Source organism: Mesocricetus auratus, unplaced genomic scaffold (genome assembly GCF_017639785.1).
Source record: "Mesocricetus auratus isolate SY011 unplaced genomic scaffold, BCM_Maur_2.0 Super-Scaffold_100003, whole genome shotgun sequence".
In the NCBI taxonomy this organism is placed as follows: Eukaryota; Metazoa; Chordata; class Mammalia; order Rodentia; family Cricetidae; genus Mesocricetus; species Mesocricetus auratus.
In genome coordinates, this window is record NW_024429188.1 from 18,740,812 (window position 1) to 18,768,649 (window position 27,838).

The following is a 27,838-nucleotide window of genomic DNA, read 5'->3' on the forward strand; positions in this document are numbered from 1 at the left end:
GCCCTGGCCTCCCCCGCCTGGCGTCCGCCCCGCCGCCCCCGCGCCGCCTCCTGAGCCAGGGCTAGAGGCGGATTCCTCTGTCCGGGTTTTCAGAGCGCCTTTTCCTAAACCTCCTCCCCGCCCAGAAACGGAGAGAGATCCCAGGCGCAATCGCTCCCCGGAGCGGCCGAGGGGCGCGCGGGGAGAGGCCTGCGCCAGGGTACTTTCAAACTGAGGCGCGCGCACACACTCACACCCACCCACCCACCCACCCATCCACACACGCGGACACACACAGACACATATACATACATACATACATACACACACACACACACACACACACACACACACACACACACACACACACACACATTTATATAGGCGGCTGCAGTGGCCAGGGCGGCGGCAAAGGGCTCAGGAACGATGGAGCTGAGCCAGCTGACCCAGGTTGGAAGCAAGTGAGGAGGACCCAAGCACATCCCGAGATTTCTCTGCCCAGCTCGTGTCATCTTTCCTAGACAGCCGTGCACCCGGAGGAGAACAGGTCGGACTAAGCTGTGAAGGAGACGGTGGGGAAGAAGAGGAGGCCAGGTGAGCAGAGGAGCCCTTGGCGGATCTGAACTGCCCGGATTGTTTCTTGCCGGACTCCTGCCCTCTCCTTGCTCAGGTGGGCGCGCCAGGTCCCTAGCTCACAAGGGACGCTCAGAGGAGAACGGAAAGTCGCGGCCCTGCTCTGCGGGATGCCTTTTGCCAAGCGAATCGTGGAGCCGCAGTGGCTTTGCCGGCAGCGGCGTCCGGCTCCCGGCCCAGATGAGGACATGAGTGGAGGCAGCCTTGAGCCGCCGCCCCTGCAGCCGCCTGGCCGGCGGGAAGAGGCCGAGGCACCGGGGCCAGAGGAGCCTCTCCGTGTGCCCCCTGCTCCTCTTCCACTGCCACCACCTCTGCCGTCTTTGCCTCCGCCGGCAGAGCAGGCTCAGCAGCCACCGGGCGAGGTGCGCGAGGCTGGGGACGAGAGCGTGGCAGGGGTCCCGGAGACGGCATCGGCCACGGGCGAGGCGTCCGAGGCTGCAGCCGAGGCTGTGCTGCTCATGCTAGACCTGTGCGCGGTCAGCAACGCAGCGCTGGCCAGAGTCCTCCGGCAGCTCTCAGACGTGGCCCGGCACGCGTGCAGCCTCTTCCAGGAGCTCGAGAGCGACATCCAGCTTACTCACCGCCGCGTCTGGGCACTTCAGGGCAAGCTCGGCAGCGTGCAGCGCGTCCTCAGCACGTTGGACCCCAAGCAGGAGGCAGTGCGTGAGTACCAGAGCCGTCTATCCTCCAGGGTACTAGGCTCCAGCGCCGCACCCTCTTGCAGTCCCCACTCGCCTCAATCCCAGCCCGAGGCACCATGCCTGCTGCAACTTGCACTTTACTCTTGATTTCCCTCCCCTCTTCTGCCCTGAGATCCACCCCTGAGTAGCTAGGGTGGCCCCTGACCGATGCGGGGATACAGGCGTGGAGAGCAGAAAGTTAAAAGGATGGCCTCTCAACTCACAGGCATCCTTGGCGTTGAGAACGGGCAGGAAGGGAGCATTTAGGGGGCAGACAAGATTTAGAGAGGGTTTGTCATTCACCACTTGGACATACATGCCTTTCATGTCCTTGGGAAGAGGGAGGGGTGCAACTCCTAGTAGCTTCCAGGAGCCGGCCACTGAGTTGCACCATTGGGGGTTTCAGAGTAGTGGGTGTCCTTTTAAGATGTCTGTGGGAGACAAGGTGCTTTGTCACACTTGCTATGACCTCGGGTGCCCGGGACTCGTGCCTTTGGAAGGTGTGTGACCTAGTCCAGCATCACTGGCTGGCTGCCTAGAACAAACTCCAAGGTGCTTTATTGACTACCCTGGGATAAGCAAAGGCCTTGCTGAGGGACTGGAAGGAAGGAATGTCTGGGGGGTGATAAAGGGATCTCTGAGCATCTTTTCTGCCCTGGGTAACCTAGGGCTCTTAATTAATGCCTCTTTGGAGTATCTGGTTCTTGAGCATCCCACAGGCTCTTCTTCCTCTGCCTTAGTTCCTTGTCTCACAAATCTTGACTTAGGTGTGAACCGGTCCAGCCAGCCAGGTTGCAGTGAGAGGACTAGGAAGGAGATCTAAAAGACCCCTGGGCATCTTCACTGCACATTGTCTTCACTCTTGCAACACTGTAGACCTATTACTAAGTAGTCTCTGTTAACTATTCTCTCTAAGGGGCATTCATTTCTCCCTCACTGGTGCACAGTCTCCCAAACCTGGCAGCGACAGAATCATTTGGAAAACGAACCAGGCTGTGGACAAGAGTGCTGGACTGACTGTCACGCGGGTCCTTTTGGTTCCTAGTTCAGCTGAGACGCTCTGGGGGAAGGTGATGTCAGCGCTTCTGACTTACTTATGTAAGAAGCCTTTTCTGTTGCTGCAGTGGCTTCTCCAGTGTGAGGTGGTCACTGAGTGCTCCAGCAGAGGAGCTTCAGCAGCATGCATCCCAGGAGGACTTCCCTGCACCTCTGTTGGGCAGCACAGCATCTTGGCTCGGCCTGCTGGCCTGGGCACTCCTTTCCCTCACCCCTTCCTCCCTGGAAGAACCCTTTGAACCCCGCCCCAGGAATTCACTGCTTTTCTGCAATAACAATAATAATAAGTGTAATGAATAAATGATGTGCCCGATCAGTTTTCGCAGCTTATAAAAGACCTGGAGTTGGGTTAATGACTAGTTGTTTAAAAGGGCAATTCCGGGGATGAGTTCTGGAAAGAATTAGGATTGCTCTAGGCCAAGTCATATTTTACTTTTGGGACTGGAAATGAGCACTTTAATTCTGCCTCCTTTTTGCCTCAAACCAGCCAGCAGGGACAGACCCTTCACTTTCAACAGGGCTGATATTTGGGTAGTGTGGCTTGGGGGGTGATTTCACTTCAAAAGAACTGGAGGGAAGTTATGCAGACAGTTGAATGGTGCATACATTCTCCATGTGCACGTGCGACACAAACATACCTCTTCTTGAATACATTGCCAAAGTAGAATACAGCCTTCTTACTACCCTTTCTATTAGTGGCACCGGGTAGGCAGTTATGGATATAGAATCTAATAGCCCCTTCAAGCCATTTTCACTATCAGAGTATAAAGGAATGGAAAATGGAATTAGGGGGATCATTAGTGTATTGATGCAGGTAATGAATATATACTCTATTCGTGTATCAAATAAAGATGGGGTAATGGAATACTTAGGAAAGGTCTTAAAATCAATCATTTAAGATACTTTCTTCTAAAAATGTTTGGTTAATTCTTATTATTGTGTGTATACATGATGTGGGGGGTGGGACACATGGAGACCAGAGGCCTCCATTGTGAATTCAGTTCTCTCCTTCCACTATGTACCTTCCAGGGACAGAAAGCTGGTCACCCAGGATTCTCTGTGATGCCTTCACCCACTGAGCCCTGTCACTGGCCCACTCTTCAATTTCTTTTTCTAAAATGTCTCAATAGTTGGTATCTCCTCCCATCCATTTAAAGGTAGGGTGGCACTGTTCTTGTCATAACCTTTGAGGGTTAAGGCACAATAGTTTGCATCTTAATTTGACTTTCCTAGACTTTAGAGCCTGAGACAAGGATTTCCATGTAAGTAGTCTGAGAGGGAGTCCCCAGAAGCACATGGAGCTGTGGAGGTGAAACAGACGGGAGAGGAGCTGAAACTTGTCATGAGGAGGTTCTTACTGCAGACGCTTTGGATTAAACCTAGCTGGGGACGCTTGACTGGCATATCATCTCAGCTGTGCTTCACTTGGGGGAGGGGAGAGTGAAGAGGTTGGAATGTTTCTCCCTGGGTAGATGGAAAGTAGCACCTGAGCAAGGATTATATGGCTTCTAGGGTCAGACCCATGTATGATTCCAGCATGCCCCTGGGGGCAGACAGCCATGAAAAGACTGGAGTGTGCACAGGCTTGTCTGCAGGGGTTCTCTTGGGAGGGCAGAAGTGCTGATCAGAACATCAGCACTATCAACTACATTGTGCACCCCCACTTTAATGCTGCTCCAGCTTGGAGGTATTTCAAGGGAAAAGAAGACTTCCTCCCCTTGGCTGTCTGTGTCTCAATACGCCAGCCCCCATTTCGTTTTCCTACACAGATCACTATGCCTCACACACACTTCTTGCTGCTCTTTCCTCAGAGAGTTGCTTCCTGTTTCCCTGACTCATGGCAGGGAACTTTTTTGGTGACTGGCCTGATATGATAAGCACTTTGGTGAAGTCACTTTTGAGGCTAGTTTGGGCTGATAAGGTAGTTGCTATCTAGTCAACTAGTATTGAGGAGGAATATAAATAAGGAGGAAGTAGTCAGATTCTGAACTAACTCATTTTGGAAATATAATTGATAGGACTTACTGAGTAGATTAGGTACAGGTTATGAGAAAAAGTAATTTAGATGTCAGACTTGTAGTTTCCTTTGCTTAAATAATTCATAGAAGGCAATGACATTTACAGAAATTTAGAAGGCTACTGAGAGGGTGGACATTTTATTCTGAAGGTACTGCAACCTGTAGTTTTCTGTTTGAGCCTTGTTAAGTTTGAGGTGTCTGATGAGTTTGAGAGTGATGAGCTAGTTGTGTGAGTTGAACACATACGATAAAAGCCCAAGCTGGAGATGAAGATGCGAGACAGACAGATGAAGAAGGCATGTGAAGCCTTGGAGCTAGAGACAGCAGAGACAGTGAAGGAGAGTGGTACTTGCAGAATGGTGCCAACTGTTAGACTTGAATTTCATAGAAAGGAGGAAAGTGGTGATGGATCCCAACTTTGAGTTTCATAGGAGAAGATAATGAAGGGAAAAGAACATTCAGAAGTCTAGGAGACTCGGAGGTTGTGGTTCACAAGAGTAAATTGCACAAAGGCAGGGGATCTTGAGTTTGAGGCTATCCTAGACCACACAACACAACACAACACACACACACACACACACACACACACAGAGAGAGAGAGAGAGAGAGAGAGAGAGATCATGTTTCATAAAACAAGTAAGACATCATTGAGTGCTATGAGCAAGTCAGTGGTAGAGCACATGTTTAGCATGTACAAAGCCCTGGGTTTGATTCCAGTACTGAGGAACAAAAATCTAGAATGCAATCAGGACAGTGTGATTCGGTGAAAGCAAGAAGGAGGTATTTGAGTTATGTGTGTGCGGGTGTAGGGGGGGCAGAGTGCATGTTTAGCACGTGTAGAGTGGGGTAGAGAATGAACAGGATGGGTGGAAGAGGAAATGGCAGTGATTGATGACTCTTGTAAAGAGTTTTACTTTGAAGGGAAATAGAAAATCAGAGCAGAGGTTACATGAACATACAGTATGGAAGGAAAAGTTCTTCAAAGGTATTGGCATATTGTGCATGCTTGATTTCCAAAAACGAGGAGAAAATTGGTACTGGGAAAGAGATCTGGACTGTTAAGAAGAGGAAGAGATTGGGTAAGATGAAAATACATCTGGAGGGAAAGTGACAGACCTAGGCAGAAAGGCACATAGGTTAGCTGGTGGACTTACAGAGGTGGAGGTGGCGCCATGTGTTTCCCCTTGCCACTTAAAAAATGACATCTATTTTCTGCATGAAGTAAGTGGTGAGATCATCAACTGAGAGGGTGTTGGCAATGTGAGGAGAGAAGGCAAAGTGTGAATAAGCTGTCTCAGGGGGAGTGGGGATACAGTAAGGAAGTATAGTGGGATTATCTGGCTGCATGAAGAGCCTTCTGAGACTTATGGTCATAAACTTGAAGCAAGTCCAGCTTTTCAGTCTCTAACACCTGAGGCTTTGGAATTACTTCATGGGACTCAATGCCAAACTGTACAGTCTTAGACATTTTGGTGTTGTTGGCCTTTTAGATACTGCTAATTACATTTAGTTACTGATTTTTTAAAGTAAAAATTGCATTAATGCCTGACATTCCTGTGTTTACAAAATGCAGACAGATTCTATGTGTTCATGTAGGTGACTATTCACAAAACAGATAACTCAAGGGAAAACTACTCAGATCAACAAACAAAACTTTGTTATGCCTTCTACCAGTCACTGTCCATCTCCCTAAGGGTGGGCGCTTCTTCTTCCAACAACTAGATTTATATAAAGCTTTTGGACTTCATGTAAGTGCTCGTGCACTTTATTTAGTGTCTACATTATTCATTCAACATTGCACTGGTAAGGGTCTTCCATTGTGCATGCATAATAGATTGTTCATTGTATGTTGATGGAGTTTCTGTTCCTCCTGTTCCCACAACTGCTTTGTCCCAAATAACACAGAGAGACTTATATTAATTAGTAATCTGTTTGGCCAATGGCTCAGGCTCCTAACAACTGGCTAGCTCTCTCTTAAATATTAACCCATTTCTATTAATCTAAGTATTTCCCCGTGATCTTACCTTACCGGTAAAGGATCCAGACCTGTTACTCCTTCCTTGGCTATATGGCGGTGCCTCTGCCTGTCTCTCTCTCTGTCTCTTTCTGTCTCTGTCTCTCTGTCTCTGTCTCTCTCTGTCTCTGTCCCTGTCTCTCTGTCTCTGTCTGTCTCTGTCTGTCTCTATCTCTCTGTGTCTCTGTCTCTCTCTGTGTCTCTGTCTCTGTCTCTGTCTCTCTCTCTCTCTCCAGCATTCTCTTTGTCTCCTAGCCTGCCTGTCCTTCCTGCCTGGCTTTTGGCCAATCAGTGTTTTATTTATCAACCAATAAGAGAAACATATATAAAACATATATACAGAAGAACATACCCCATCAATTGTTAATTGCTGAGTGAAACTGTGAATATCTTCCATAATTTGCTGCTGCATTCTCCTAATGATAGACATTTGTTTCTATTTTAACACTACAGCCATGAATGTTTTTTTTTGCTTCATGCCTTTTGTATTTTAGTGTTTGAAAGGAGGGGCCAAATACCTTAGGCTGGCGTGGAACTCTCTGTGTAGCTAAGGATGACCTGGAATTCCTGATCCTTCTCCTGCTCTACCTCTGGAATGCTGGGATTAAAGCTATCATGCCTGGTTTTATGCAGTGCTAAGGATCAACCCCAGGGCTTAGTTTATGCTAGACAAGCATTCTAGAAACTGAGATACATCTGGCCCTTCTCCATGCCTTTTGCTGAGCATTTTTATATTCCACTGCCTGGTATGCATCTAAAAGTGAAATTACTGGTTCAAAGGGGACAGGTATGTTTGACTTTACTATATGCCACCTGACAGTTTTCTAGCTCATTGTATTGCTTTATGTTTAAGTGGCAGCTACTCTTGCAATAAATGTAATAAAACCTCATGGAAGTTCTAAGCTATGTTTTGGATAGCTTTTGAAGTTAACCTTCTTTTTTTGTGTTTTAAAATCCAATTTGAATATCCTTTTTCCCCTTGAATGACCAGTACAGTCATTTACTCCCCCCACCCCCGCTTTTTCCCTTATCCCCCTTAAAAAAAGTTTTTGGTCCCTATTTTTAATTGTCTTTTTCTAAGTATTTTGTGAATATGACTCATTTGTCATTGCTAGTACTGCATTTTGACTTTTTTAGTGTTATAATTTGGTGAACAGACCTATATGTTTTTCGTTTTTGGTTTTTCTAGACAGGGTTGTTTTGGAGGCTGTCCTGGAACTCGCTCTGTAGACCAGGCTGGGCTCAAACTCAGAGAGATCTGCCTGCCTCTGCCTCCCAAGTGCATGTGCCACCAACGCCTGGCCCTTTTTTTAAAGGTGTATTTATTTATTATGTATATAGTGTTCTGCCTGCATGCCTGCATGTTTGCCTGTAGGCCAGAAAAGGGTACCAAATTTCATTACTGATGGTTGTGAGCCACTATTTGGTTGCTGGCTCTGGGACCTCTGGGAAAGCAGTCAGTGCTCTTAATTGCTGAGCCATTTCTCCAGCCTGACCTATATGTTTTTATGTTTTCTAGTTTATCTGTTTTTTCCTTTGTAATAAGCTTTTTGTATCTCTTCTGTTTGTTCTTAAACAAATTCTTCATCAATCCTTGGGCCATGAAGAGATCTCAATAGTTCTAAAATTTACTTTGCCTTTTGCTGTGTAGATCTGTTATTTATATGTCATGGATTTTTTGTTTGTTTCTTTTTTGAGACAGGGTCTCTCTATGTAGGTAGTCCTTGATGTCCTGGAACTTGCTATATAGAACATCCTGGCCTTGAAATCACAGAGATCAGCCTGCTTCTACCTCCTGAGTGCTGGGATTAAAGTCGTGTGCTACCACATCTGACTTGGAATGGATATTTATAAATGGTGTGAGGCAGAATACAAGATTATTTTCTCCACATAGATGCACTATTGTCCCACTGCCGGTTATTGCGAAGGTACCATACCATTTCCCTATGTCACTACAGTGATACTTCTGTCACTCATCAAGTAGATAGGTTTTATTATTGTTGTTGTTACTGTTATTATTTTAAATTTACATTTATTTGCATTGTGCATGTGTGTCTTAGTACCTGTTGAGCTCAGAGGACAACTTGCAGTCCTCTTCTTTCACCACATAAGACCCTGAGATGAAACTCAGGCCATCAGGCATGTCACCAAGCACCTTTACCGTCTGAGCCATCTCTCTGACTCTCCCTTTATTTTTTAGCTAACACTTCTGACTTTTGCTATGTATCAGCCTCTGCACTAAGTACTCTGCATGCATTATCTTGTTTAACATTCAGACCTCTCCTGCTGAAGACTTCTTACTGCACACTCTGCCCCAGACTTTTGTTTTTGTTGGACAACTGGAACAGGTTTTTCCTTGCATGTAGGGAAAGCCAGAGGTACCACTGAGTTACTGCCCTGAAGCATCCCTCAGAAGTGGACTCCAGCTATAGCTTCTTTGCTCTTTGAATGGGAGAAACCTCCAGCATGTTCCATACTGTTCACAGTAGAACTGAGCAATAGTTGCCCATGGTTATGATGTACCTGGAGACATAGACTGTATTTGCTGCTTTTCCCCACTCACACTTTACCTTCAACTGAAGCCACTTGGACTGGATCTACTTCTAAGGAAGCCCAAACCAGGACCATCTTCTTGATCTTTTTCCTTTGTAGTGCTAGAGATTGAACTGGGGAACACACACACACACACCAGGTTAATAATTCATGGCTGTAATTTCCTAATAACCAAACAATAACAACACAACATTTTTCCCCAGATTTTTCCTATTATACTGTGTTGGACATTTTTTAGTTTTGTGTGTGTGTGTGTGTGTGTGTGTGTTTAGACAAATTCTCCTATGTAGCTCTGGCTGTCCTGAAACTCACTCTGTAAAAAAAAGTTGACCTTGAACTCACAGAAATCTGCCTGCCTCTGCCTCCCAAGTGCTGGGATTAAAGGTGTGCACCTTGTCTTCAGTCTTAGAGGTTTTAATTTACCTTTAGCAGTGGTGACATATGAAGCGTCTCCTATTGTCTCACTTTAGTCCATGAGTCTTGAGGGCTGACCCTTAGAGTTAGTGAGAATTTTGAACAGTTAGAATTTTCTCTGGCTACTTCTTAATTTTTTGTACTCCATGTCTTCATCAGGGTTTCTATTGCTGAGATGAAACACCATGACCAAAAAGCAGATTGGAGAAGAAAGGGTTTATTTGGGTTACACTTCCATATTGCTGTTCATCACCAAAGGAAATCAGGACAGGAACTCAAGCAGGGCAGGATCCTGGAGTCAGGAACTGATATAGAGTTCACAGAGGGGTGCTGCTTACTGGCTTGCTTTTCATGACTTGCTCAGACTGTTGGCTTATAGAACCCAGGACCACTACCCAGGGATAGCACCACCCACAATGGACTGGGCCCTCCCACATGGATCACAATTTAAGAAAATGCCTTTTAACTGGATCTTGTGCGCTTATTTTCTCAATTGAGGTTCTCTCCCTTCAGATAACTCTAGCTTGTGTGTCAGGTTGATATACGACCAGACAGTATATTCCATTAAAGAATCATGGGACAAGGCTGAAAAGAGAGCTTGTGGATAGAGTGCTTACCATGCAACCCTAAGAATTTGAATTCATTCCCCAGAACCCATGTAAAAGCCTGGGTGTGGTGGCACATGCTTATAAGCTTAGCATTAGGGGAGCAGAGATAGGAGAACCCCTGAGGCTCTCTGGCTAACCAGCCTAACTTACTATGTGAGTTTCAGGCCTATGAGAGAAAGTGTCCCAAAAGAGCAAAACAGGAGGATGGCTTACAGTTGTGCACACACACACACACACAAACGTACACAAATGTGCATACATGCATACTCACAAAATCATGTAACGCAAGGTTTTGTATGCAGTTCCACTGAGATAGTGTAACAAGGGTGTGTCTGGCACAAAGCAACAATTACGAAACTTCTTGAACATGATTTTTAGGTGTTAATAGTAAACCAAAATAAAATTAATGAAGTTGACATAGGTTTTGAATGCAAGAACTTCATTATTGGTTTGAAATTTGCTGAAACAACATTTCAAATAGCACTCTAACTGGACTATAAACGCAGAGGGCAGAGACCCTGTGTAGTTCACTTTATGAATGACTAAGACAGACATGAGAAATTCATGTTTGTCATGTAATGTACATCTCTCAACCATTAATGAGTGTGAGAAGGTTTAAGTTTGCTAAGAAAATTATCTGTGGATGTTGGTACCCATATTCTAAAAATTAGTTTTTTAAATGTTTAACATCCTCAAAATGAAGTAAGTCAAACATAAGCGTAACTTTCCAGATATGGTATTGCATGCATATGAACCAGCTTTCAGGAGGCTGAGGCTGGACTGTGTGGTGAGTCTCATTGAGTCTCATATTCCCTCTCTCTCTCTCTCTCTCTCTCCCTCTCTCTCTCTCTCTCTCTCTCACACACACACACACACACTCACAGAGAGAGAGAGAGAGAGAGAGAGAGAGAGAGAGAGAGAGAGAGAGAGAGAGAGAGAGGAGTTAATGTTAATTTAATAAGTGTCATGGAAAATTTGGGGGTCTTAAATTCGGAAAAAATCTTATAACTCATAGCAATCCACTTCCCATCCAGAGATGTCCCAGATGGTAGTCCCTGTGAGACCCCTAGCATTATAGAGTAACCAACCCTATCATGATTTTGCTGCTGGATGGTTCTCATACTCATAAGATCCTTATCTATACTGGAATCACATCTTTTTGTAATGCAAGCCTTTTGTCCTAGTATGGCACTGAAACTGTGTAGCATCTACTTTTAATCTCTTTTTCCAGGCTCTTGCAGTAGCTGTAGGTTTATTTCTATGGTTTCTTCTAAGCTTTCTTCATGCCAGGTTAGATAACTTCCGTTACTTAGATTCCCCAGTGAAGTTTTTAAGTTTCCCTTTTCCTGGTTGCCATCTGTCACAGGCACAGAATGTGATGTGACAAGACCTATTTCTTCTATTTCTTTAAGTAATTAAGACTAAGGTGGCCTTTGTTTTAACCACACCATGATGCTGATTAAATATTGCCATTATGCCCTAGTAAATCCCCTTCTTTAAAGTGATAGATTTTAAACTTGAGATTTCCTTGATTCTGTGTAGAGTTAATATTTTGAACTTAAATTTTTGAGACTTTTGCATTGTCTTTGTTGAACTGAATCTTGCTTGCTTTGCTCTTTCATTTCCAATCAGTGGTGATGGTTTAATATCTTTATTCAACATGTCAGCTACTGCCCCCAGCATTTTGTTCTTTGCAGACACTATAAACATGATTCTATAACATCACCCACATCTCTGATAAAATTATTGTTCAGATGGACTCAGGATCAGAGCTGGCTGGCAGGCAGTACTAGCAACATCCTTTTAAGTTGACATCTATTAATCAGCATTCCTTGGGTACCATTGTTGCACAAGCCACAAATGTACTGCCCCCCACCTTCCCATCCTAACCACATTTCTCCACCTTGCCCACAACATCTATCATTATGAGAAACTGTCAAATGGTTTGCTGAAATCAAGATACTAAACGCTTGTATCATTCCTTTGATCTCCTGGTCCTATTCAAAAGGGAAATAGGTTAATGTAGTTCAAACTGGACCTATTAATAGCAATTAGAGGAGCCATTTTCATTTTCTTGTGTATAATAGAAAGTTTATTTTGATAATACTACTTTGTCATTTTCACTGTGGAATTATAGGATTGCAAGGTGATTCTTTTGAACCTACAGCCCATCTCTTGGACTCAAGAGTACTTTCTTGCCAGGTGGTGGTGGCACACACCTTTAATCTCTGAACTTGGTAGGCAGAGGCAGGCAGATCTCTGTGAGTTAAAGGCCAGCCTGGTCTACAAGGCTACACAGAGAAACCCTGTCTCGAAAAAACATAAAGAAAGAGAGAATGCCTTGTTTGTGACACACAGATAATTAGAGTTTTGTCTCTTCCTTTCTTTTAGGGTACTCAATGATTACCTTATGTCTCTATTCTTTGTTCCCTAGGAAAATATTGAGAATTTAGGACTTTCCGAACTTTCTTAAGCTTGGTTTGAGGAAGGTTGGGTCTGTGGGGTGAGTCAGGAAAGTGGGAACATTTGTAGTGAGGAGTATATATTCTGAAGTTGGGCCGTGTGGGTTCAGATACCATCTCCACCCTTTCAACATTGTAGGACTTTCGACAACATGTTGCATATCTCCTTTGCTTCATCTGCTGTGGAGTGGAAATAATAGTACTGACTGAATCATGTTATTGATGAAGTTAAAGTAGGTATTGCAAACTGTGCCTGGCACATTAGCTCTTTTCTTGGCACTGATATATATATATATATATATATATATATATGTATATATATATATATGAGCAGAAGATATATATTTCTCTTTTCAAGTAGGTGAAAGCCTCTGTCTTAATCTGTGAAATGCAGGGTAAGAAGAAGGATGTAGTTAGCTGATCAAGCTATTCTGATTCTCAATATGGTAGACATCAATTAAGGTTGGTTTTTATGGTCATTTTTGTTATTTGAATAAGGATACAAAAATAGTCATTATATTATCATCCAGATTTATTCACTTATTATGTATCAGATATTATTGTAGACACTTTTATTTTATTTTATTTTTTGGTTTTTCGAGACAGGGTTTCTCTGTGGCTTTGGAGGCTGTCCTGGAACTAGCTCTTGTAGACCAGGCTGGCCTCGAACTCACAGAGATCCGCCTGCCTCGGCCTCCCAAGTGCTGGGATTAAAGGTGTGTGCCACCAACGCCCGGCTTATTATAGACACTTGTTTGATAAGCAAACAAAGAGCAACTGTAAGCATGTGTTCCAAAGGAGAGAGATAAACCCCAACAACAAACAGTATATATGAGGGACTTCCAAAGCCTTTTAGGGCGGGCAATCAACTGTGTGTGGCTAGGATGGTCAAGTTTAGTTAGGGCATTCTGATGGGCCTCACTGATGAAGCTACATCTGAGCAAATATTGGAAGGAGATAAAGTTGTTAAGTCTGGGCATTGATGGGGGAAGATTGTGTTGGTAAAAAAAAAAAACCATAGCTGGTACAATGGCCCTCAGGTAAACACATGTCATGCATAATTCAGGGAAGACAAGGAGGCAAAGAGACCATAGTGGTGGGTGTAGAAGAGATGAAGAGGGGAGTGAGGGGAGAGGATACCAGCATGGAAAGATGGAGATAGACAGCATAGATAGCATAGAGTCTGGTAGGCCTTTGCCATGACAGTTTTGCTCATAAGCCTTTTGCTCCGAGTATAGTGGCAATCTTTCAAGGCTTTCAAGATAGGAGTAATGTGACTATCTTAGAGTTGAAAAGAATCATGTGGATTATTGTGTGGACCTGTCATAGACAGGCAGAATAGGTGCAGGGACAGCAAATAGGTGGGTGATGTCAATAAGAGCTGGGAGAACTTTGGTAGAAGCATGGAAACGTGATTGGATACACTGTAGAGCTGTTAACATTTTTTGCTTTATGGGCAGGGCTGAGCAATTCAAGCAATACAGAAGGTCAAAACTAGAAAAGGAAAGGAAGGTGTTCTTCCCCTCTTCCTCTACTACACTTACTCTCAAGGAACCCATGCTGAGGCCTCTTGTGATCTTTTCAAGGAAAGCAAGTTCTCACATAGTGGTCCAATGTGGTCCCCAGAGTCAGTGCTCTGAGGAAGTAGGCACTTCTCCTAGACTGTTGTTGGATAATATTAATTGTTGTCTTGGGAAAAAATAAAAGTTATTTTCATTAATACCCCTTTAATGATGTCTTTCACTTAAATAGAATTCCATTACTTTTGCTCCTCCTTTCCTCCCTTCATTCCCTCCCAGCTACACTTTTTTAACCCCCTCTCATGCCTTCCACTAGCAAGTTGATAGCTTTTTCTCTTTAGTGTTGTTATATATACATATATGTGTATATTTTTATGCACACATGCACACTTGGAATACATACATGCAAATATATATATATATATATATATGAATATATATCCTACTGAGTCTGTTTTTGTTGTTTGTATGTGTATACGGTTTTAAGGCTGAGCACTCTGCATTGGACAACCAGTAGAGGGGCTCACCCCTGGGAGAGAATACTCCACCTCCCATCAGTCATTACTTACCTGTAGTTACTTGTCTAGGGTGTGACCCTTTGAAATCCCCACACACACTTGGTATCCATTATAAACAGTAATATATACTGTGCTTGAATGTGTACGGATGAGTTTTGAGAGCTATTAATAAATCTACTTGTGTAACATGAATCACCATTAGACAGAGACCATTCTCATCACTTCAGATTTTAATATTTCTTTGAAAATAGTAAACTTTTGCTAGAAAAGCAGAGTTTGAAGTTGGGTGGCCTAGAACATGCTTCTAACTGGGACTGCTGTGTGAATATGACCACAGAAGAAAATGACTCCATAGAATCTTCTGCAATCTCAAGAAGGTCCAGACTTCCAAGATAAACAGCAGCAGGAGTCTTTCCTTGCTCTTGGTCTGAGGATTTTTTATGATATCTTGCCGTGGCTTTTATGGAGAAGCAGGGCTTGCTTAGACAAGGGTAAGAATCTGGCTCCGGAGGCCTGAGGAATAACTCAGAAGCAGAATTTTTAAAAAGATAAAGCTAAAAACGTTTCAGAAGATATTAAAAAGATCTCTTGCCTTTGACAGTTTTCTAAGCTGCAAAAATGTTGGTTTGTAATGGCACTGTAAGCTTATTCTAAGCTTGTTTAAGGGAGGGCGAGGAAAGGTGTTTAGGATCTGATTTCTGATGACTCTGTCTATGCACATTTGGATTTGTGAAACAAAATCCTAATTCTAGAGTTCAGCTACTCTTTTTTGTTGTTGTTCGTGCTAGATATCTAAGAGAGAAGAGCAAGTAACTATGAGAGCAGATGACAGCCCCTGAGACATATTGTTCACAAGAATACAATATCAATATTTAGGTTTCTCTCCAGCCTGCATGTGAACTCCATTTCTCAAGCCTGTATTTATATTTTAGTAGGCAACTAAAGCTGTATTTCCCCTTTTAGTTTGGCACCAGAATTCTGCCACTTCAGTCTACCCATTTGCAAGATGGCATGTGTTTCTGGAGCATTTGAGTCTAGAGATTAACTGAGAGGAGGAAGTACAGCAGGACAAATAGTACAGAACACCTCTGAGAAGTCAAGGGATTTTCTGTTTTACAAACATGAGAAAATAGGTCTTGAAGTTTGTGACAATGTGTTTGTATGTTGAGAGGTGAAGGTGGAAAACTCAAGGGATTTTGGGGAAAGGGAACTTGAAATGTTTTCAAAGAGTACCATTTGAGTTAAATACCTTTGGTTTAAGAGCAGAGAAATGCTGGAGCCCTATCATGTGTCAGATGTCACCTAGTGCTCATCTGGCAAAACTTTAGCTTCTGATAATTAAAACTAATCTAATTGGATGAAGAAAAATATGTCGCATAAGTTTATCTCTTGTGTGGCTTTGACTTAACCATTTATTTTATGTCTTATAACAAGTAGATCTTTAGCTGCTTACACAGCATCTTACACATTTCAGGAGAAAGAATGAGAGGAGCAGGCTCTATAGATTATTGGCTTGTTAATGTAAGTTTGAAGCCCTTCTAGATTTTCTTAATGAATCTGGTAAAGCAGTGGCTTTGATGGATGTTTAAGGTGAATGGAAAATTTATAAACAAAAACAAAAATCTACTCAAAGCACCTTTATTTCCTTCTCAACTTGGGCTTCTTTTGTTTTCATGCCCTCCCAGTGTGTGTGTGTGTGTGTGTGTGTGTGTGTGTGTGTGGTCCTGATCAGCCTCAGTGAATCAAGCCTTACAACCTTTGAAGCTTAGGTTCAAGATTGATTGGTTCTCAGGATCTGGGCAGTTTGCTTGTTGCTATAGCCAAGTATTCAGGTTTGCAGCTCAGAACATTTGCCTGTAACTCCAGAGTGTCCAGAGACTTCTTTTGACTTCTATGAACTCTTGCATGCACATATTGTTCATACATACACTCAAGTGTATGTGTTGCACACACACACACACACACACACAATTACATATCTATAAGTCCCCCAAGGGATGGGGATTTTTGTAAAGATTATATGTTTGCATTCCTATCCTGGGGTCATTTTTGTTTCTTGTGGTACCACCACTTACCAACTGTGTGATCTTGGACATTGTGTGTGCTTCAAGCTCTTAATTGGTGAGATGGGAGCAGTAGTAATAGTGATCTCATAGAGTTGTGAAAATTTAGTGAATTGATTCAATGGTAGTGCTAGCAGTTGTGATATACACATACTATACACAGAAAGGGTTAATGTGTTTATGATACTGGTGGCATGATTTTTATGGCTTTATTATTATTATCAAGTGACTTGAGAAAAGGAAGTAGGCATAAAAATTGATAAAACCGTGTCTCCTTAGCTAGTGTATCTATTCTAGTTCTGCTCAACCGGATATGTGGAGAAAATGGGGACAGAGAATGTTATCCCATTTTCTGTCTTGGCTAGTGTAACTCATGTCTTGCCTCTTGTGTGGCACTTGCAAGAACAATTCATCTAGCTGCCATTATGCACTCATTCTCAGGGAGTGTGTTTCTGCTGATGGCCACAAGGAGGATAGGTTTGAATGTGTAGCATCATGGATACATTACAGGGTGCAGATAACCAATCTTTCTGTCTGGATCTTCTCCCATAAAGAACTGTCCTTTGTTCTTTGTAATATAATTTCAGGCATGAGAGATTGTAAAGAGGAGAGAGTATAGAGATGGTATTTTAGGGAAAGGCTAGGTGTTCATTTTTTCTATTTTTTTCTTGGGTACACAATAGGTGTGACCATGTAACAGATCCAATAAAATGCGAGAAAAACTACTGCTTAGAAGGATCACATAAAAGTCCATAAGCAATTTCTTGACTTCAAATATTGCTTTGTCCTGTTCTGGAGTCAAATAGTATGCTATTTTCATATCTGGATTTCCCTCTCATGATTATATTTGACAATCCATTTATATTATTGCATGTAGTTATAGTTCATTTATTATCTTCACTATATTGTTATGTGAATAGTACACGATTTATTTGCCCATTCACAGGGGGCTCAGCAGAGAATGCTGAGGCCTTAAGATATGCTGGGTTGTCCACTCAGAAGAATCTTGGTCTCTGAACCACAGAATGAAAAGCTGTCTACCTACAGTGATTAGATTTCGGGTGAGAAGGAAGTAAACTTCTCATTTCAGGCTTTAGGAGATGTTTGTCCCAATAGTTTGCTGAACCTGACCCACACCAAGATACTGTGCACCAGTTTTCCTGAAAAGGCACAGATGGCAAAATTACTGCAATGTATTTGGTGTTTTTTTTCTCCCTTGAATAAAAGAAGCACTAAACTGTTGGGCATTTTTTCTGACAGACATAAAGAGACTTTACATGTGACCAGAAGCTATGTGACAGCTTTCCCTGAGCAAGCAAATGAAAATAAAGGTATAAAGGTTTTTTTGTTTTTGTTTTGTTTTGTTTTTTGTTTTTTGTTTTTGTTTTTTTTGCAGAGTTCCTGTTTCTGGAGAAATGGTTCTAGAGAAGTTTTTCAGTTGCAAACAAAACCAAGAAAATTCTCTTTCTAGCTTCATTCTTCTCCCCTTCTCTTTCTTCTTCCCTCCTTGTCTCCCTATATAAACAATAAAAATACCTACAAAAATGTATACAAATAGTGAGTGTAGGTTTCAGTGAGATTTTGCAAACTGAACATGGCTCTGGAACTATCATCTAGAAGAAGAAAGGGCACATTTGCCATTCTCTAAAAATCGTGCCAATTTTCCCTTCCAGTCATGGGTAGCCATTATCTTGATTTGTATTGCTTTAACCTGTTTCAGAATCATGTAGTATGCTATTTTCACATCTGGATTTCCCCCTCATTATTATATTTGATGATCCATTTATATTGCTGCCTGTAGTTGTAGTTCATTTATTACCTTCACTTTATGTGAAGACATTATATAATTATTTATTATTAATATTATATGATTATTTGCTCATCCTACCTCTTGGATATTTTATCTTGGGTTATTTGGAGTAAGGATGCTATGAACATATTAAGTCTCATCTTTTGATGAATGTACATGAACAGATTTTGTTGGGTTAAAACTTCCTAACAGGAGTTTTATAAAATTTTCTCCCTGTCTCAGATACATATTTCAAGGGGATGATGGTGACTACTCTTGTCTCTCCATTTTTTAATCTAGGTCAAGCAAAAACCTTCATCTGCTTTTCTGTAATGTAAAAGATTATCACTGATCTTGCATGGCAAAATTTGGGAGTCTAAAATGGAGGAAACCCGATTAACTTGAAAGGCCCTCCCTATCCTTTCCTAGCCCTTTGATTTACGAATGGGGGCTTCTTGAACACTTCACATAATTGCACTTTGACAATGGAATTTTTTAAAATTTGTTTTGAAGGTTATATTTCTTTGTATATACTACTAAAGTTAGCAAATTTTATTCTTTTTTATTTAAATTAGAAACAGGCTTGCTTCACATGTCAGCTCCCTCTCCCTCCTCTCCTTCCCCACCCCCCCCACCAGGCACTGGTATTTTTATGGCCCAATTCTGCTCTTCAGTGAGAAGGAGAATCTTCTGGATTTTCAGATTGCTTTGCTTCCTTGGGGGAGGGAGTTGATGAAGCCTAGTGTTGAGTTCTGCTATCATCAGGCTGGATTTGTGGATCAGAACCTGCCTTCTCTGAGCCTTGAGGACCAAGACAGGCAAGGTTGGATGTCTGAACAAGAGACAAAGTGGAGTGGTGGTGGTGGATTGTGACTTGTGCCCATTCCCATAGAGTCCATTGCTTTGGCTCTGCCTTTAGGACCTTGAACATCTTCTCCAAAGGTGGCAATCCCAGCTACATGTGGCTTTGTGGACTGGGGGGCTTAAAACAGTCTCAAGGAAATTCTAAACCTCTCCACAGGATTCTTTAGACTTCCAAGCATAGACTGAGTGCTCAGACAACTTTGTTGAGGTTGTGGGCTCAGTGAGTGATATAGCATTCCCACTACTGCACTCCCCGGTCCTACAGGCTTCCTCACTGCTTTAAAATGACATGGATTAGAACATTGACCTGTGAGTGTTTTAGTCTGCACTTCCCCCTTCAAGCATATCAGCAATAGCTGGAGCATCTTTAGGTGCCAAAGCATGTCCAAGGCTGCCTTGTGCTTTTTTATTCTTGTTTTTTTTATTTTATGTAACAACCAGTTTACCCTCCTTCCTCTCCCTCATTCCCCTACCTCCTTGTGCTTTGATTGAATGTTTAGTTCACTTTGGGTGTGAGAAGTGTGAAGCCTTCACAGTTGAGCCTGAAAATAATGGTTGTGAGATGCCCCCTGGGGAACCTTGTTGCTGAATGACACACAGCAGGCTTTTGCAAGTGGACTTTTTTGATAAACTTGAACATAGTGTTAAACTTTACTGAGTGCTTCATTCCTTTGCCTAACTAAGGATGGATGAGCTGATTTTACCATGAGGGAACTGATTTGGACCATTAACCCAAAGTTTCTTCAAGTATGGAGGTGACTATGTAATTGGTTTTTGCCTTTTGAGAACTGATGGGATCTAGTGAGACAACCTGTGAAGTCAGAAGCTAGACTGGAGCTGCTTTTCTTCATTTGCCAGGTATGAAATGCAGAAGAGTTTCATGCAGAGTTATAGATCTTTGGAAATCCAGATATACTATGGAAACCTGGGCAACCTTTTCTTAATCCCCTGCTTTTCCAGGTTATCTAAACAAAACTAAGACTATTACCTGCACTTTGTTCTTCAACCCACTGACTTTCCCCTATAGCCAATGCTGTCTCCAGTTTTTTTGGAAGATCACTAAAGCGCTCTCTCTCTCTCTCTCTCTCTCTCTCTCTCTCTCTCTCTCTCTCTCACACACACACACCAATAACAAATACTAGTGCAAGCTCATATTATATAAGAAGTCTCTCAAAATCTGAGAAGCAAATACAATGCTATTTAGTAGATGAGGAAATGGAAATTCTGCTAAATGACTCTGAAAACGTACTGTTGGCAAGTGCTCAATTCAGATGTGCTCTGTGTCTTCCATTTGTGTACCCCACTTACTCACCTAGCCCCTGTATATCTATGCAAAGTTCTCTTCTTCCCATGTCCAATGGATGACCCCTGAAATGGCATTCTACATCCCATTTTATGATAGAGCAAGCACTAACAAACACAAGCAAACAAAACCCAAAACCTTTGATCAAACAAGAGGGCACTATCCGGGTTTGACTTTGCATACTAAGAAAGGTGGATTCTAGATTGTCTTAAAAAAACAAGACCCCTGAGTTATATGCAAGTGTGTGTACAAGACTGTAATAGGCTAAGACAAATAGCTGGAGAAAATAGTGCCGGCTATTGTGTGGCTGTAACTAGTTATCTTTTTTTGTTTCCCTAAAACATCCTAATTGTTTTAGTCACCAAATGCTTAAAGCAAGCCATTTCCTGTAGCAGGAATCTATCCCCACACCATCTGTCTATCTCAGGGTCTTTGCCATCTAAACACAAAAGATTCACCTCATGGACACACACATTTCTTTTTAAGCTCCGTGTTTATCTTTATGCATTCCACGATTTTGTTTGAAGGTTGGTATAAATGAACTGTGGGAGACCTCAATTCAGAAACAAATCAATCTAAATTACAACAAATTACTCTTTTAGAAAAATTTTCAGCCAGACAAGATAAAAAATTACATTGGTGAGGTTTATCATGGGTGTGAGGATGAAGTTCCCACAGAGTAATTTCATACACTACTCATGGACATATAAATAGGAATTTTTTCTAGTAAATAGACTTAGTGAAAATAATACATAAAAATTATATGCCCACTTTAACTTTAGAATTTAAGCTAAGGAAATAATTGGAAGAGTAAAAGAAAAGAATTTATTGATAACTCAGTGTTGCTTATAAAAATAATAGAAATGTACCAGCAAAAGAAGATTGATTGAACAAGCAGACAACACCAATATATACTGATACAATGAAATCATCTACCAGCACTAAAATGATATAAATAGATGTAAACAGATATTCATCACCTTGGACTATGTTCACAATATATTGTTCCAAGATTGGCATGGTAGCTTGCACCTGAATCTCAGAGGTCAGGCAGTTGAGCTGTGGCAGGAGGTCATAAGTTCCAGACCAGCTTGGACTATAAGGGGAGCTGCTATGTCAAAGACACAAAACTAAACTAAACAGAAAGATTCGCTCTGAAATCATATAAGAATTATTTTATGACTGTCCATATATTCATTATGAAAGATTAACCTAAAGAGAGACCTTAAGAAAACTGAATGGCCCATGTCCTTGGGGTGCCATCTGGGAGTGGAAGTAGGAACAAGGGTGAAAAGTGAGAAGACAGTTGAGCAGCTGGGGCCCAGTTTCCTTTAAAACTTCGGAAGATTTCTTTGTCATCTATTTTCCACATTGAGATTCCTTATAATTTATCATTTTGAGGAAAACAGCTTGACTACTTAATGAGTCTACCATCTTTTCTTGTTTTTCTTCTTTATGAGGTGCTAGAATACAAAGTAATTAGCCCAAAGTTGTAAAATTGGTAGATAAACAACTCAGGAGTAAAGTATGTTCTCCTTACTTAAGTGGACATCACCTTATTGTCAGTTTGCCTTTGCTGTGTAACAAATAACTGCAAACCTCAGTGGTTTGAAACAACTGCCATTTGTTAGCCTATAATTCCATGAATTGTAAGTTTGGGCTGGACTCAGATAGGCTCACTCATGTCTATATGTAGTTGCTGATGACTGGCAAGTTACCCCTGGCGCTGACCAGTCCTAAGTGGTCTTACATATAAGTAGCGATTAGGTATTGGCTAGGACAGTGGTTCTCAGTCTTCTGAATGCTATGACAACAGTTCCTCATGTTGTGATGACCCTAATCATAAAATTATTTTGTTGCTACTTCATGACATGTGATGTAATGAATTGTTATGTCAATATCTGATATGCAGGATATCTGATATATGACCCCTGTGAAAGGGTCGTTCCACCCCCCAAAAGAAGTCAGGACTCACAGGTTTGGAAGCAAGGACTAGGGTAAATGAATTACAGGATCTAGAATTTCCTTCCACTGCAGGATTCCCATAGAACATGGAATCTTGGTACTGCTCATAGAAACCACATGACCAATTCACAGTGGATGAAGAAATAAGTTGCTTCTAGATTAGAAAATATCAGGATAAAGAAGGGAGGGGAGAGTTGTTTTTGTCTATCTACAGGAATATTGACTTATTGATGTAGTTTTATTTCCTTAATTTTGGTACAGGAAAGATACATGTTTTAAACTGCTTCTCAAATCCAAACCATCTTTATGAGGAGGAGATGATCGTTGGGATTTTTTTTATATACGACGAGGGCTCTTGCCTCCTTGCATTTTCAAGTTGTTTGTGTTTGAGATAGATGATACTTATTGTTTTAGGTAAAGGCCACTGCACCTTAAGACATTTCAGGAAAGGGGGGAAGATAATCAGGGGTGTGGATACTAGCAAAGCACATAATATGCACGTGTGCCTATGTTGCAGTAAAACCTGTTATTTCACATTCTAATTTAAAAGACAATAATCTTGCTTTACCTTCCATAGGTGTTTCATCAACAGCTCTTTCCTGGAAATAGTCCCTTCAGTTGTTAGTCACCCTGATACATTTTGCTACCTCTAAAGGATAAGTTTATTCCCCAACATTTCCATAAACACTTGTATGTATCAGGTATTTGTCAAGACGTTGAAGATGTAAAGAAGTCTAAAATAGGCACTTATCTTTAGTCAAGTCATGGTCAAGAAGGGAAGGAAGAATGTTGCATAGATTACTACAGTGAATATGGTAGGTTTGGAGACTGGAAGTTAAACATTTTTCAACGATGATAACTTTCTTTGGAATAAGGAGGTATGGATATATGATTACCCAAATGGCTCAGGAAAAAAGTTAGACAAAATACATACTCTTTTTTTGACAAAACATATAACAAACCTAACTGACATCAATGAGAAACTCACAGATTTATATCCTTCATAGAGAAAGAGTGAATCCTTTCCCTCTGAGATGAAAAACAAGATGTACTACCTATTCGTGTCATTTTTTCTTTTTTTCTTTCTTTCTTTCTTTCTTTCTTTCTTTCTTTCTTTCTTTCTTTCTTTCTTTCTTTCTTTCTTTTTTGGTTTTGCAAGACAGGGTTTCTCTGTGGCTTTGGAGTCTGTCCTGGAACTTGCTCTTGTAGACCAGGATGGCCTCAGACTCACAAAGATCCACCTGCCTCTGCCTCCCGAGTGCTGGGATTAAAGGTGTGCGCCACCAACGCCTGGCTTCGGTATTGTCATTTCTATTCAGTGTCATACTAGAGAGTTTAGCTAGACCAATTAGGCAACAAAAAGAAATAAGGACATCCAAATTGAAACCATAGACGTAATGCATTTTTATTAATATATGACATGGTTTTTATATTGAAAATCCAAAGGAAGCCACAATAAAATTATCAAACTAGGAAATGATTTAGTTGAGTGTTTAGGAAACAAGATCAATATAAAGAGCACAAGTTATAATGTACATGAACAATCAGGCAAAGGAATTAAGGAAGCAATTTACTCATAGTAGTTTCAAAATGCATAAGGCATCACTAAATTTAGCAAAAGAACTCTAAAATGTATACAAAAATGTATAGATAATTGGAAAGAAACTCATATGCCTAGGTTGGGAGACTATATTAGTAATAGGTATCCCTACGTAAGCTAATACACAGAATTAATAAAATCCATGGCTATATCTGTTTTGCATCAATTCTCAAAAATTAAAAAAGCTAATCCTAAAAATAATGAACACAGTCTTATAAGAAAAAAATTTGGAAAACTTATATTTATCACTTCCAAAATGTATTATAAAGTTGCACTAACTAGGACAGTATATGAGTCATACAGATCAGTCGAACAGACCTGAGATTCAAGAGCAAATCTGTATACTTATGATCAGTTAGTTTGTAACAAGGGATCCTAAGCAACTGGCTGGGGAAAAACAACAATCCTGTGAGGGGATGCTGCTATGGTAATGGTGTATCTATACACAAAACTTTAAGTTTGACATATATTTAAATTTAAGACAAAGCTATAAAAGTTGCAAAGTTATAAAAGGCTACCCTGAGCTATAGTGTAAGAACTAAACTTAAAAACAAACAAATAATGTTTTTTATCCCAGTATTTGGGAGGCAGAGGAAGGTGGATCTCTGTGAGTTCAAGGCCACCCTGGTCTACAGAGTGATTTGAAGTCCAGCCATAGCTACATACAGTGAGGCCATCTCAAAACAAAAATAAAAAATGAGAACAAAATCAAACTGCCACCCCCAAAGCAAAAACTCCAAACGAAAATTAAAACTCTTGTTACAAACTATAGGAATAGATCATCGTGACCTTATGTTAGGCAATATTTTCTTAGGCGTGACACTGAACTTCATCAATATTTATATTTTTGTCTTTCAAAAGACACTATCAAAAAAGTGGGGTGGGGGAAGTTGCTCAGCGTTTTCGACCATTCACTGTTCTTGCAGAGGGCTGCAGTTAAGTTCTCAGTACTCATTTTGGAGCCTCACAACTACCTGTATCTCCAGTTCCAGGGGATCTGATGCCTTCTGGCTTGTGCAAGTACACATCCACATGCATGTGGGGTAAGCATGCATGTGCATGCATACACATACACACATAATAAACACAATGCTAGTAAAATGAGATGTGAACCTCAAAGTAAAGGAGCTATTTTCAAGTAACCTATCTTAGTAGACACTGTGTATTAGTTTCCTGGAACCAGTGTGACCAGTTTCAACAGACTAAGTAGTTTAACATGCTAAAGATGCTAAAAGTTGATATCCTAACAGTTCAAGATTCTAGATGTCAACCAACAGAAGCTAGGGGAGAGGTGGGGAAACAGTTCTTCCTAGAACTTTCAGAGGGGATATGTTCCTGCTAATACTACATTTTTTTTAACTTCTAGCCTCTTGAACTGTTAGAATATCACATTTTAGCATCAGCAAGGGTTTCAAAAATGAGTATACTCCTCTACCTGAATTAAGGGAGATTGAGAGACCAATGTTGAAGATTTGGAATTCTCCCTCAAAAGAATGAAAGAGAAAACTCTATTAGTCTTGTTAGGCAAATTGCTGTAACAAACAGACCCCTGCTCTTTTTTCAGAGGCCAAACACAGTAAGAATGGATTTCCTTCTTGAAATTATCTGATCTGGATCAACTGATCCTCCTGACTGACTTTCCTCCAAATAGTGACTCAAGGTCTCAGATTCTTCTCATCTTTTGTCTGTCATCTCTTAGGTCCTTGCATCTTCTGCATTCTGGGGAAAGGGAGTGGAAAATTGAGCTTGGAAGAGTTGTCATTATACCGGCCTAGAGGTGACTCACTGTACTTTCAGTCACATTCTATTTGCCAGAACTCGGTCACACAGCCACATCTAGCTTCAAGGGAGATTGGCACATGCAATTGTCTTTATGTCTAGGACAGAAAGAGAAACAAGGCCAATGAACAACTAGCCAGTCTCTGTTACTAGGGCTGACCGAGCACAAGGTAGTCTAGTACGAGGGCTGACCAAGCACAAGGAGAACTGCAGACTGCAATCCCAGCTTAAGGGAGTATGTATTTGTGGTCAGTCTGAGAGCAGGACTGAGTTGTTTTCTTCCATTGTTCTTGCTGAAACATTCCCAGGTTGGAAGTACTGCAACCAGGCACATTCCTGATGGAGAGTGTAGCCTCGTCTCCACCAGTAACTCCCGAGGGATGGAAATAAAGATCAGGGTTAACTGTAACACATTAGCTTCTTGCCTGCACAATGACAAAGACAACCCTCCTGTCCATATTGACATTCAAAGGGGAGCAAGAGATGCGTGTGAGAAATGAACTGCTACTTCTTTTTACTTGGACACGGATTGAATAAAAATAAGTAAATCTTCCCCCTTTAAGGTTGTGTTTTAAATAGAATTCTGCCGCAGGTCCTTCTGGATGGTTTGCTCCTTTGCCTTCTCTCTCCAAGCATCCTTCACTCCTAACCACATCTGCTCTTCTGTGGCCCAGGGGGTCAAGTTCTGTTCAGGAACCAAATAGTCTGGTAGATCACTCAGAAAGAAGCCTCTCTCCCATCCCCCTCTTACCTTTTCTTAAGTATTCAGGGCTGCCTTGACAGGTGTGGCTATTTTGTGACATTTCTGTAGTGGCTGTGCCTGCCCTTCCAGACAATGGCTGCTTGTCTTTCTGACAGTCTGTTTGTTTGTATCTGACTGCTAATGTCGTAGTAAAACTCACCTCGCTGGCTTGTTCTGATTTTTAGAGGCACTTGTCTCTTGCTATAATACTGGATGTTTAACGAGCTTTGTTTATGGAGAGTGCGTGATGAATAGTGCAGCCTTTTCCTTTCTATCATAATTCCCTGTGGGCATGCTGAAAGGCTCTCGCTGAGACCTCAAAGGACAGGCTGGAATTGGGACAGAAAATATAAATGAGGAAGAAAGGAGCACGGCAGCCAGGGGGAATAAATTCTGCTGAGAGTGAGCCTTCAGCAAAGACGGCCAACAGTCCAAGTAACAATCCACCATATCAGGAAAAGGTGGATAGGATTGGATTCGTGTCAGTAGTTAAGGATCTAAGGCATTATCTTGGTGTCTAGAAGTGGTTCTCACTGGGTATTCTGTTTGCCTCATCTTGCTATCCTCTAGTCTACTACTTTCACGCCAGTAGCCGGACTCTTGGAAGACACAAACCATAGTGTATATTCTCTGAGGATTCCTATTACTCTTCTGATAACATCTAAACACTGCACTGGCCCCCATTATAAGATTACTCTGCCCCTATGCCAGACTTGCTAATTCTTCCTCCAGTTTTGTTCTTGATTCCCTCGTTTCTTTGAGTTCTTGATTAAGCTCTTTGTGGTGCCAGTTGCCCACAGCGTGTTTTTCTTTCTTTCTCCTTCTCCCTCTCCATAGCCACACGGTACTGTAACTACCTATTAATTTTTGTGTTTCTCCATTAAGGGGGACCAGGGACCATGCCTAATCCCTGTTGTGTGCCCAACTCTGGAATCAGGTATGATTATATCTATAATAAAGAACCACTAACATGTCAGTGAATCAATGCCATAGAAGTTTTCTTTTTTTTCCCCATAAGAGAATTCAGTGCAGTGTTTAGTGGATAATCTTTCACATAGATATTTAAAAATGCAGATCCTTTTAATTATGTACTTTCCCCATCCACCAGACATGTTTTCTTTTTCCAGGGCTGCATCTGAAAGGCATGTGGAATATGGACAAAAGGAGATTCATATAGGCTAGTTTGAGATGAGTTATGTCTAGAAGTTGAGTAGTTAGTTTCCATCCATAATCCAGTGGCCTGAACTCAATTGTTTGATAACATACAATTACAGGGAA

The 27,838-nt window shown here is 41.6% G+C and overlaps 1 protein-coding gene across 2 annotated transcripts in view; it reads left to right on the forward strand.

The window, feature by feature from the left end:
- The first annotated feature begins 334 nt into the window (after nt 1–334).
- The window catches only part of Nhs (NHS actin remodeling regulator), a 328,267-nt gene continuing 300,763 nt past the window's right edge, over nt 335–27,838 (forward strand). For both annotated transcript variants that reach the window (XM_040744099.1, XM_040744100.1), the window contains exon 1: nt 335–1,275. In XM_040744099.1, the coding sequence (XP_040600033.1) occupies nt 723–1,275 (553 nt within the window). In that variant the 5' untranslated portion in view covers nt 335–722. The remainder of the gene's footprint in view (nt 1,276–27,838) is intronic.